The sequence below is a fragment of the Rissa tridactyla genome, chromosome 3 (assembly GCF_028500815.1).
Source record: "Rissa tridactyla isolate bRisTri1 chromosome 3, bRisTri1.patW.cur.20221130, whole genome shotgun sequence".
Lineage (NCBI taxonomy): Eukaryota > Metazoa > Chordata > Aves > Charadriiformes > Laridae > Rissa > Rissa tridactyla.
Window position 1 is genome coordinate 25,178,474 of NC_071468.1, and position 12,827 is coordinate 25,191,300.

The 12,827-nt window shown below is 49.3% G+C and overlaps 1 protein-coding gene across 1 annotated transcript in view; it reads right to left on the bottom strand.

Annotated features, from left to right (window-relative positions):
- Positions 1-3,665, bottom strand: part of VASH2 (vasohibin 2) — a 35,898-nt gene extending 32,233 nt beyond the window's left edge. Inside the window, exon 1 of the mRNA XM_054195679.1 lies at positions 3,148-3,665. Within this exon, the coding sequence (XP_054051654.1) occupies positions 3,148-3,441 (294 nt within the window). The 5' untranslated portion in view covers positions 3,442-3,665. The remainder of the gene's footprint in view (positions 1-3,147) is intronic.
- Positions 3,666-12,827: the final 9,162 nt, after the last annotated feature.

Genomic DNA, 12,827 nt, shown 5'->3' on the forward strand with positions numbered 1-12,827 from the left:
TCCCGTCACTTGTCTGTGAAAGCTACCTCGGCAGGCTTGCCAAGCCAGGAGGTCCACACCCCTTCAGATCTCAGGCAACGAGGGAGAAGCAGCCATCCATCTTCCGCCGTGCAGGACGGCACACTGCTCTCCTCTTTCCAGGGCTGGGCAGGCAGTATATGGCACCATGCCCCCAGCCAGGTCAGGCGGTGGAGAGCCACCCACCTCTCCCACTCCCTCCAAGCAAAACCCATTTTTTCTCCCCCCAGATTCCTAACCCCGCTGCAGGAGCGCCAATCAGAAGCCAGGGCTGCACCACGATACCACAAGCGAAGGAAACTGCGATGTTGTGATTGAGGCTGCAGCCCGCCAGCTACCTCCAGAAGCTGGCGAAGGTTTGTAGCAGGGGCCCAGAGGCACTGAGAGGAAACACAGACAACAGCACTACAGCACCATGAATTTACAAAGCGAGTGAAATTCAGAGACCAGGCAGATGAAAGGGCCTTGACCCAGTATCAGTATTTCCAACCAGCAGCAGCTCCAGAGGCAGCAGAGATGCTGCAGTGCAAGAACTTGTGGTAGAGCTGGAGACCATCCAGCTAGAAATGTGGCTAGAAACGCTGTGGTCTCAGTTCGCCACAGACATCCTATATGAAACTCATCTTGCTCGACTCCACTGTGTCTCGTTTAATGACCAGAAAGTCATTTTCTGTTAGCTCACCCTGCAAGTACGTTGTTACTTAGCATGGATGAAGCTGGCAGGCTAGAGCCCTCAAAGTTGGTGAGAGTCTTTAAGATCTGCAAGTATCTCCAAGATCACGGACCACGTAAAGGATTGCACAGCCCTTCCAAACCAGGGGCCTGCACCCTTCCCAGAGCTCAAGGCAAAAGCCAGAGGTGTGGGGTGTTGCAACCAAGGGACACCTCAGGTTCTGAAATTGCCCTTCCTGCAGACAAGTCAGCTTTTTATGAGGACTGTTCGTCGCAGGCGAGACGCAGCCCTGCATGCCTGCAGTTTGTATTTGTTCCAGTAAGGGCAGCTTCACTGATACAGTAAGAAGCTACTTACCGCCCCGCATGTATGATAGCTGAGACTAATACCAAGATGATTAGAGCAATCAAGTGGAGCTTCTTGGGGAGGGGATGAAAACTCTCTCCCATCACTAGGGATTAAGAACAGATCAGATGCAAAAATGGAGCAGTTGCACACACCACTCACTCAGCCTCCACCAACTACCAATGCAAGCAGATTACAAACCATCCTCTCAGAGGCACGAGTTTCTCTCATCACTCCCAATCAGCACTACCTGGTCTTTTGCAGGTTGCCACATACCCAGCAGCAAAAGCCAATTAAAAAAGATGTACCATCATTTAAGGAACAACTTCCCCCCTCACATTCCTACTCCAACCTAGAAATTACTATCACAACTTTAGCAACTCACTACCACTTTGTAGCAAACAAACCTGCTCCAACCCTTCAGTTGCTCACCTGAGCTGTGTTGGCCTTAATAAAGACCAGGTGGTCCTCACACTACCCTCTGACCCCAGAGGTCCCAGGCTTAGCCAGCAAGGGCTAATTAATGACAGGGGACACCAGGCCCTTCTGCCCTTGAAGAAGTTAATCACTGCAACAGGCAGTTTGCTGCCAGACAGTGCTGGAGGAACTCAATGCAACTCTTCTACAGCACTCTCCACCAATCAGGAACCAATAATTAAAATCAAATGATTTATCCAAGCAGATTTCAAAGCAGCACATGTCACACTGAGTCAGCCTTGTGCTTTGGTACCAAGGAAGAATCCATGGGTGATGCTCTCTGGGGCACTCTCACAGGCAGCACGCCGGTACATTGGAGCCACTGGCACGTCTCTCACCAGATGCTTTGTCAATCCCTCCGGGTACCACCAGTAAAACTCCCATGCTTTGGAGCTGGGAAGCAACGGAAGGAAAACAAGTCCAGCGTGTGCTTTGCCATCTCCTAACGCCAAACAGATCTGTAGGCTGTTTAGACTAGTGTAAGCTGGTCATGCTGCTGAAGCGAGAAGTTCTGCCCTCTCCTTGCCCCTTCATTTCTCTCTCAAGCGCTTGTGCAAGTTTGAGATGAACCACACCAGGGAACCACAAACACACACAGCAAAACCAGATTATTCTTTCACTGTATCTGCTCCCCCATCCAAACAAAGGCTGGTGCCGGCACGAGGGAAGCTGGGGAACAGAGATTGCCCCTTTTGCACTTACGCCGAACTAAACATTGCAGAAAAGACATTAAAGGCCCTTTCAGTTTGCATCTTACTTGACAAGAGCCTTCACAAGGTGGCCCTACTCAATACGCTTTCAACTTCCCCACGCACAGAATTTTTCCTTTCTGCCCCACGTAAAGAACAAGCATACATATCACTGACAACCAGGGCTGTGACAACGCCAGCCCCACTATCTCACCCCAGCGTGCAGAGGGGTACAAATCAACTCCGACTTCAGCGGTCAGCTCGGATTAATGCTGCTTGGTGGGAGGAGCGAACCAAGCTCAAAGTCTGCCAAAGCCGACGGCATTAAAGACATTGTGATCAGTAATGCAGCCCAGTGGTGAGAAGCCCTGAACATCAGCAGACAACAACATTTTATTTGCCAGCTGGAGGAAAAAGAAACGATTCGGGTCAGGCAGAGCTGTTTGGAGCTTGTACCAAGGAATGCACAATACAATCTCGCCACGTACTGGAAATGAAACGTCTGAGTTTTAAATCCCTTATTACATTTCAGGAGCAAGGCTGTGTTTTGAGGAAATGCCTGTGCTCCAAAAGGCTGAGCAAGATGTGCTTTAAATTGCACAAAGCGCTTCATTCAGTCCTGGAAGATTTCTTTTAATTCTCGTTTTCCGCTTTTTCTTCCCCAAGATAAATCCATAATTATTTTTTTTTTCTACTTGTTTCCCAAGACACCAGCTCTTAAGCATCCCGTACCCGTTTTCTGTTATTTCCAAAGAGCGGACGCTCCACCTTTCCCCTTGCAGGGGCCGAGAGCATCCTCGGGGCCGCGGCGTGACAGCCTCCAGCCCAGCCCTCGCGCCTCCCCGTCCCCTGGACGCCCACAAAACCCGGCCGCCTACGGGCTTGACGGCACCCCCTCGGTTTTTTTCCGGGGGCGGACGGGGTGTAGGGGGGGGTTCACCTTACCCGAGCCAGGCGGGCGGCGCTCCGGATGGCCGCCGCCACGGCGCCGCCGTCGGGGTGCACCCGCTCCACGTGCCCCCACATCCGCTCCCAGGTCTGCCCGTCCATGGGGAAGCCGCTCTTGTTCACTAGGAAGAGGGACCCGCCGTCCCGCTGCTCCTCCTCCTCCGAGCCGCCGCCGCTGCCGCTCCCGCCGCCCGCCGCCCGCGGCTGGGCGCTCCGCGACCGGCCCCCCGCCTTGCCGACCGCCGCACGGCGGGTGCTCCCGGGGCCGCCGCCCGCCGCCGCGCCCGTCATGGCCCCGCGGCCATGCCCGAGCCCGGGGGCGCCGCAGTGGACCGCTGCCGGGAGGTGCCCCGCGGTCTCGCTGCCGCCCGGGCCCTCTCTCTATATATATAAAATATATATATGTGTGTGCGTATTACGTGCGTGCGGAGGAGGCTGGGCGCGGGGACGGCCCCCTCCCTAGCGGCGGGCGCCCGCTCGTCCCGGGAGCCCCGGCCCTGCCCCGGCCCGGGCGGCGCTGGAGGCGCGCCCCGCGCCGCGCTCCATGCCGCCGCGTTACCACGCTACCGGCCGCCCGCCCGCCCTCGGCGCGCTCCCATTGGCGGCCGCAACAAAGAGGGGCGGAGCTCGGGGGGCGGGATGAGCCGTGAGTGGCGGAGAAGCTGAACGGAGGCGCCCCCTGCCGGGCGGCCCGGGTCACCGGAGTAAGGGAGGCAGGGTGAGCCCCTTTGCCCGCAGCCGTCCGGCGCGGGGCTGCGGACCCCGGCCCTCGCTGCGCGAAGGGCACCTGGAGATCAAACTCTTCATCGGAGAGCTGGGCTGTTCCGTTCTTCCTAAGAGAGCTGGAAAATTCCGCGTTAACCATTGAGTGTTACGGTGATGGCAGCGAGATCCCAGCCTGAAGGTGAAGGCTGCTGCTGAGCAAGGAAGGCTACAGGGCTCTTCGGTCCAGTGGGCAAAGGAGTGCCCCAGACCTGGGGGATTCCCACCCCGGGGATGAGTGGCTGTGGTCTTATCACAGCCTGGCACCCTCCCTTTGCCACGGCTGGCTCACAGTGTGGTGTGCTTGTCCTCCATGAGAGTATTTCCTGCTCTGATACTAGGAGCACTGGGTGCCCAACCGCTGAGTAGGAGGGAGGGTGGTCCCAACACGGCCTTTCTCTGGGTGTTTTGCTGCCATACAGACTGCCAGAGGGCTGAGTGAGTGGTCCATGACAGCCCGATACTCAGGAGTACTCACAGCAGCAATGTCCTGCCTCGATCCCCTGCAGCAGTCAGAGGTACCTACCTCGCATGTCTGCGCGCGCTGCTAACACCACAGAAACAACGGCGTCTGGTCCTCTGCTTGTGCCCAGTGTGATGGAGCTGTGGATGAGAGGAACTGGGAATACATCTCTCCCACAGGGCTTTGCCCAGCTGTGTTGGTGGCCTTGCAGCATCTCCTGTGCAAACAACTCCCTGGCTGCTGCTGCCATCTCCACCACTCGACTCGGTTCCCTGATGCTGATTTCCATGCTCAGAGGTATTTTTTTAGCATTTTATATCAAGCACAACAGTGTCAGCCTAATACAACTCCTAGAGGTAGAGGTGACCTCCCATCAGAAACAAATAATAGTCTAAGAAAGGTTGTTCCCATCCCCTGCCTATGCACTCAGATACTCCCGCCACTCTGATCTCCCCTGCTCCCAGCCAGGATGGGTGCGTACCTGTGCATCTCCTCAGCAGCTGCAAGTACTGATTTTCATCTCTCAGCATAAATAAACCTCTCCAGTACCCTAATCAGCTTCCTGGAGGCTCTTGGGAGCCACGGGTGTAAGTTGAGCTGCTAATCTCTCACCGCAGGAATTGACGTCTCTGTGTGTCTTACCAGTAATCTGCCCCGCTGCATCCCGGCTGCGTGGACTGCCTGAATCTCATCAGGAGCTTTAAGGTAAGGGAGGCTGGAGAAAGGCTGTTCCATCAGCTAAAGCAAACCAAGGGCTTCAGCTTACACGGCTGGGCCAGTGTCAGCTTTCAGCCCCAGGAGGCTTTGGTCTAGGGAGCACCCCGAGCTGAACATGGAGGCTCTGTGTAAATGGTGACTCAAGCTGGGGGAGAGGAGGGAAGGTCAGAATGCATTTAGAGCTGCTGTGAAGTCTTCACCCTCTCTGCTATGTCCTGCATTTCCCTAATAATCAGGCAAAAACTGCAACTGGAGGGCAAATGTGGTCCCACACTGGCCAGAGGCGATCCACACCCCCCAACTGGCTTTGGGAGCAGGATCCCAGGGGAAGCGCAATCCCTCTCTCCTTCTGGAGCGCAGATGAGGCTGTGCATCAGCAAGATGTGAGAGCACCAAGATGAGCTCCAGATGGGAGCTGAAAAAGCACAGAGACACAGAGAGGCTGCAGATGGCCGCAGCCATGGAAGAGCAGGCTGTAGGGGAGCAGAGGGAGGCTCAGGCAAGGCAGCACAAGGAAAAGGGGGCTGAGAAAGTCTGCAAGTTGACAGGAGCAGAGCCAGAGGAAAGCTTGAAAATTATTCAGACGTGGATCTTAGGACCAATGGGACTATGTGGGTGGTGACAGCCATGCGTGAGCAACCCAGGGGCATGACCCCTTCCAATCAGGACCAAAAGAAAAAAAAAATTTACAAGCTCCTTCTTGATGCTCAGGCTGAAGAGGGACAAGTTGAACTCCTGGAGGCCAGCCAGTATGTCCAAGGCCAGCTGTGGGCTGGACAGGCAGGGCAGAGGTTACCTGATGTCCTGAAGCTAACAGCAACTTTGAAACAACAGCCTAAGGGGATAAAAGCAGAGTCCCCAAGTCCCTGCAGCTAAGAGAGTCTTAATTACCTTCTTCCCAGCTACAAATTAAGAGTAAAAATAGAGGAATGCTGTCTTGCTTTAGCCCAAGCCCTCCCCGGTATTAGACATTCAAGATGAGTAAGAGCAGGGTGGGATATTCAGTGTGCCCCTCTGCATTCCCCCAGTATCCAACGGCTTTCACCTTGTGGGACTACCTAATTTTGACATCATAACTCTCAGCAGAGCAGCCTTGTTCCCCGCTCTGTTCGCAGCTCTTCCTCTACCCTGCCGGTGCTGCCCTTCCCCTCACACCCCGGCTGCTGCCCAGCCTCTGCTCCAGAGTGCCAGAGCCTTTCGATTTTGAAATCCAGTCACTTTACATGGAGGTACCTTTCTAAAGCTAGCTCTGAATAACACCTCGCACCTATGGTCTTCTTCCTCATGCGGTGCTTGTTGCTACCACAGCTGCTTTCTGGGTCAAAGGAACTAATTTGATCATAAAATCATGTAAGAAGGTTTTAACCTTCATTATTTCCAATTGCAGACTAATTTAAATGCAGCATTCAAAAGGCCCTGCAGCGCAATTACACAACCAACTGCGGGAAAATTAACAGCCCTTAATTGTACCATGGCAGCAAGGTGATGTCAGCATCAGCCTTTTTTCCCCAAGAAGATTTCTTCTCCAAAAGCATTACCTCCACACCCCCCAAGGAGTCCCACTAGCCCCTTCCCCAGCAAGCATCTTCTTACACACAGCAACAGATTCATCCTTGCTGTGTAGCAAGCCCTCACTGCCCTGGGATATTCCACACGCACAGATGCAGTTAATTTATGTATTTATTTGGGCTTATTTGGGAAAACACTTCCTCTATTACCCATTGTTTCCAAGCAGCCCTTCTTGCTGGCTCGGTGCAGGCGTGAGGAGCAAGCAGGAGGCGGCTTCCCTGGTCAGCGGCTCCAGCCCAATCCAGCCTCAGGGCAGGGAGCTCCAGCCAGACTGGGGAAGGACCTGCTGGCTTTGATGGAGAATGGACCACTGGTGTGATGAGTGCCTGTGAGGTGTCATGCACTGCCCATGTTCCCGCTCCACTGCTTTGAAATTCGATGGTTTTCTGCTCTGCAGGTCCTCTGCCAGCACGGCTCCAACCTTTTGTAAGATCTTAGTAAGGCCTTGCCCCAACTCTGCTATCAACAGACCTGTGTTAAAATACGTCTCACCATGAACAGGAATGCCGCTCTGGCTGCCAGGGCACACAAGTGAAGCACCAAACCCAGAGGTGGAGCAAGCTCAGCAGCAAAAAATGGGCTGGTCGGCAGATTGCCCCTGCCCTGCCTGGCAATCCCTCCTTCTGCAGCCCAGCCTCCCGATCCCTCTGGCCCAGGCTGTGTGGTCGTTCCCCTGGTCCCAGCCCACACCAGCGCCCTTCTCAGTGCCACAGCCATGCCACAAAGCTCCTCCCAGTGCATTTGCTTTGGTGCCTCTGCAGACAGGCAGTGGGGAGCTGGCCTGCCAGCCCAGCCAGCAGGGGCAGGAGACACCGCTCACCTTGTTCCAGCCCTCCTAGGAACAGCTGAGGTTTGCTTTTCTGTGAGAAGTGGTGCTCAAAGCTGCTGCTGTCCAAGGGGGGCTGGGAAACAATAGCCAAGGAACGGTCTTACAGCACCTGAGCAAAAGCTTGACAGTTTCTCTTTCCCTCTTTCCTTCCATCAGATAGATGCAAATCCGTGGCAGCATGGTAGATCTGGACCTGTGCTGTCATCCAGGTCAGACCTCCAGCTCCACACTCACTGAAGGTCCCTGTACCAGCACTGAGCATATGAGAGACAGGTTGGTTACTGGTGGAGCAGGAAATATGCCCAGTCCCTCCGGCTGGCAGCAGTCAGTGCAAAAGCCTGAAGCCTGCATACCTTGCAAGTGTCCCCAGCTTGGGCACACTCTTCTGCTAAAGCCCGGCCAAGCGATCTTAATGGCCTTTTCTGAATTTAGGACCCACTGTATGTCCAGAAAAGCAGCAGCAGTTCAAACTTGCTACCAAGGTGCTTCAGCTTTGCAGAAGGGAAGCAGGAAAACACAGGTTGAGAAAGTTTACCTGCCATCAGTGAATTGCATTATTGCTATGCAAACATTAGCCCATTTCCTGAAAAGACCATAACGACCTCATTTGATCCTTGAAAATGAAAATAGAACTTGTTTGTTTGGTGCTATTTGCTAAACTGGAAGTTATGCTGGAATGGGATTTGTTTATAATAAAATGCAAGGTTAAACTGTGATAAGGATGTAACCATGGTAATATGGGAATGGCTGTTGATGCAAGTTTGCAGGAGTGATTTGCGTAATCACTAAGAATGACAACTTTATGTATTCATCAATGTGATCGTTGGGAAAATAAATATGTAAAGCATACAAAAAAAAAAGCTATAAAAGGAATGCTTGAGGGTGTGCTTCTTTGGAACTTTCCCTAAGGTATCCCTTTCTGGAAACTCTTAACACACTAGTTATTTCGCAATGGTCTAGCAGAAAAAACAGCTATCAGCTGCTTTGCCTTTAGCAATGAAGAAAATCAGCAATATCTTTTGATTTCTGCCAGAACAAGTCCAGGACCTCCTGCAGTAACTCTACTGCAACAAATCATTACAGTGTTTATTTTAGATGGGTTTGTATAACTGGGCTCCAGTTGATCTCAGCCTAATCAAACAGGCAAGATTTCCAGCATTAAAAAATAAATAAAAATAAATAAAAATAAAAAATCAAAGTGGCAGGAAAAAACCTATAAATCAGGCTTCCTCCAGAACTGGTTTGCAAGTTTTCTCTTTCCACCCACATTGCAGGTCAGCATGTCCTAGTTGGCCTCAGCTTTTGCTGACAGTGAAATATCCCATCCTCTTCCGTACTTACTATAGTCACCTCACTCCCATCTACAACTAATAGCATCAGATGCAGACAACACTGTTGTTTCTGAGGGCTACAACATCGGTGTCCCTATTAGCTTGCCTTACTCTTTCTGTCTTGTTCCAAAGTTTCAGTCATAAATATTGCTGTAGCTTGGGAAAATAATTACGTCAATACAGTTTGCTGCAAAGGTCTTTCTTGCCAGCATATCACATGATTTGGTCTCTGTGCTTATAAAAACAAGGAAACACTAATGTAACACCTTCCATAAATCTCGGCAATCCATCTTTTTTGGACTCATTACTTCTTCTTTAACCTTTAGTCAGAGGGTAACCTACCCAGCACAATCACCTTTTTTTACAGGGGAACTGCATAATAAAACTACAGGTAGCAAAGAAAGGCAGTGGCTAAAAAAAATCTGCTACTATAAATGAGATCTCTTTTCAGCAATCGTCAGCACCTGCAGCCCTTGTCACAGGGGAGCTGGCAGCAGTGGCTCCAAAGGTCCTGAGAGTCAGGACTTACCTCCACTGCCAAGTGAGCACCTGAGTCACCCCCACCTGCAATAAAACCCCTGCGTCTGCTTAAAATCAGAAGCACAATTGTTGGTGCTGTTGTAAAAATCGATTAAGCAACATAGTTCTGTTATGGGATACCCTGTGCCCTCTGGGAATAGTATGATGCCGGTTAGGAAACGCTCTGAACAAACGTCATCCCTATGTATTAGAGTTCCTCAAATGCGTTGTCTTTCCAGGCAGTACTTGAAAGTGGACTGAAAAAGTTATTAAGTTTAGCAATAGAACGTGTCACAAGCCCAAAACCCACAAGCCTTGAATTTAGGTGTTGTGTGAAGCCTGCAAAGAGAGAAATGTGTAATACATGGTTTTCAATGCCACGGTACAACAAGGAATCATCACAACACTGATGACTTCATCAAACAGTTTTTGATGTGAAGCATCACTTCAAGCATCCCTAGAAGGCAGTGCTTTGCAGATTAAGATTCCCCCTCTCTAGAGAACAACTGAACACTATTCAAAACACTGCACAAGCGTCTGAAGGTGAGTAAAGTTCAAATATTGTGGTAATTTAAAAAACTTAGAGCTCTTAAAGGAACTATAGTAATCTGGAGCAAAATGATTTTTTTCAGCCATCTTCATTATTTGCCATCACATAATTGATATTCATTTTCAGAGGTAACTGGCAAACTCAAGAAGCCTACAAAGCATTTTCCAACTTTGAAATCAAAACCAGGAACATCTTATGTGTTATCATGCAAACTGCAGACTTCAAGGAGGCTTCATAACACTCTGTGTCCTCTTCATGCACACAGACATTTCAACCCTTGTGAGATTCTTACAGCTCAAGCCTGAGCAGATGGAGTAGGTCAGAGGAAAAATCACACCAAGCATAGGACACTCTGCTCCCCAAAAGCTGATGGACCTCCATGCCTCCTCTGACAACAGTCTGATTTGGGTAAATGTCAAGTTTTTGAGTCTTCCAAGGACTCCTCTACCCTTCTGAAGCTTCTGTGGAGCACCAAACAAGATGAGAAATCATAGTATTTCTAGGCTTTAGGCATTAGCTTCCGAGTGAATTTCAGGCTTTTAGCATTAGAATCCTATGTGAATTTCAGCTGTTCTCTGGGAGCAAAAGATAAACAAATTCAAGTCCCATGGAGCCAGTTAATCATCCAAGGATGAATCATTCTCACCCTAGTGGGACAACGCCTCTTCATTCAGCACAGGATGTAGGTTTTGTCTAACGCCTGTAGGGTTGTTCAGAATTAGCTGATGAATTATTCTGAACAAATCAAGTTACCTTCCAGGAATTAATGGAGAAAACAGTACGCATAAGCTTAGAACCTGCACTGTTATATTTTAACTTCCTTTTCTCTTGGCAGCAGGCTGGACAGTTTTATTTCTGAAAGGATAACTAACTATGCACTCATCTGCAGTCCCTCTTCTGCCTTATCCAAACTAGTGATCAGCACCTGAGCAACCTTAGGGCTGCCCCATTCTGAAAAAAAGAACTTGGGAAGTTTCTGGCTCAGCCTAGCACAGGCTAGGAAAACTTCTGAAGTCTTAAATACTTCCCTGGGATTTTTCCCAGCAACTGTCACAATGCTCTAAGAACCAGGGTTAGCCTCTGACATCTCCAAGTCATGCTGCTCACCAAGAGCCTGGGTTTAGTAGTTCCCTACCTAACCTTTGAAAGCCAAGCAGATGCACGACTACGAAACTAAAGTTCAATTTTGCTCCTACAAGTCAGCTGAAGAAAAAACTTTCAAAATAATTTTCTAGGGTAAAAGCCAATTTCTCCTTTAAGGAACATCTAGACAGAGAACTAAACTATCATCCAGACATCCCATTCTCTCTCAGTAGGTTTACTCTTCTTATTCAGCCAAAGCATTTCTTTCCAGCTGGTATGTCCAATAATGCCAACGATATTTTACTCAATAGACCGAGTCCCATCTGAGACTCTTTTTCACACGGCTTTTACAAGGTAGTTTTTCAGGATGCACACACAAGTACAGGTGAAATATAAAGAGAGACAAAACAGTAAGAAATTGCTACTACAATGATAAAACAGACATCATAAACCAACGTCACCTAGGCATGGGTAAAGGTGGCTTCTAATTACACCTTCACGTTCACTGCCTCATCTACAAAGCTGGTGAACTCTGACCGCAGAGCTCCAGCCACAGCGACAGCACTTCCGGGCTCACATGAGGCATCTTTAACCACCTTTAACCAAAAAGCTAGTCTATAGCTTTTGTAGGGTCTTGTGTCTGTTTCTAGAACTCGTAATGCAAGGTCACAATGCTGACAATGCCCTTTAGATATTATTTACAACCTTTTTCAACAGCCTAAGCGTTGTTACAAGCAGAAGCAGTCTATTGAGAAAACACCAGAAATCAGCATCCTAGAGGCTGAGTTTTGACTACATCTGATATTAAGCAGATATTAGCCAGTTACTCACAAATACACATATAGTTACTCACAAATCAGTAACTATGCCTAACCATTGCCAGTACTTAGCCTTTTTTTTACTGCACCATATCTGCTTAAGTCCTTTCTACAAAGTTCAGGATATTATTATTTTGTCTTCTGAAAGATGTTGTTTAATTGAAGATACAAATATTGATTTAGAACATGGTCAGATAAGGTTAGCTCATTGTGAAGCACAGCAAGAAGGAAATCCAGCAGGCTTCTAAGAAACCTTTCCAGTCTAGGAGGCAGTGGGACTGTTAGGCAACTGCCTATTTTATCCATGCACAAACCACATCACTTTCTGGAAGGGCTAACACTTGTTAGCTTTGGATACATGGGGCCTCCTCCCAACTATAGAAATGGTTATCCGACTAACCATTGTCAGGAAGGCTTCACATCTCCCACTTACCTGAAAAGGCTTCTGGTGTTTTCTTTCAGGAAAGACTAAGCATCTGCCAAAAAAAAAAAAAAAAGAAAAAGGAACCTTAAGGCAATAATAATTTGCCGTGATTGTTCGTTTGTTCCTTCACAGCTGTGGGAATGTTTAAATTGCAATGCTAAATGAGGCTATAACCTGCAGCTTTCACAGAGATACTATAAGGGGAATACAACCTTATAGTCCTGGTTGTAAAATGAAGAGCCTGTCTGAAAGTTCAACCCATCGTTGAACTGGATGTTAGCATTGCTTTATGACAAAAGGCTTGTGTTTTCTGTGCTCTGCAGCACCTGCAACCTCCTTCTGTGAAGAACCTCTTACATAAAAAAAGCTTAGAGATAGTCCCAGTTTTGTGAAGGAGGGAGATTAAAAAAAACAAACCAAAACAAAACCCAAACAAACAAAAAAAACCTGAAACAAACAAAAAAAACCTCAAACATTTTCTAGTTTCTTTGAAGTAGGTTCCTCAAACTTACCTGGCTCACAGCTGACGTGCTGGGCTAAACACGATAAGTGACAGAACCCTTGCAGAGTGCTCACAAGGGTCCTGCTGTGCTCCCGTTGAAGACTACTCTG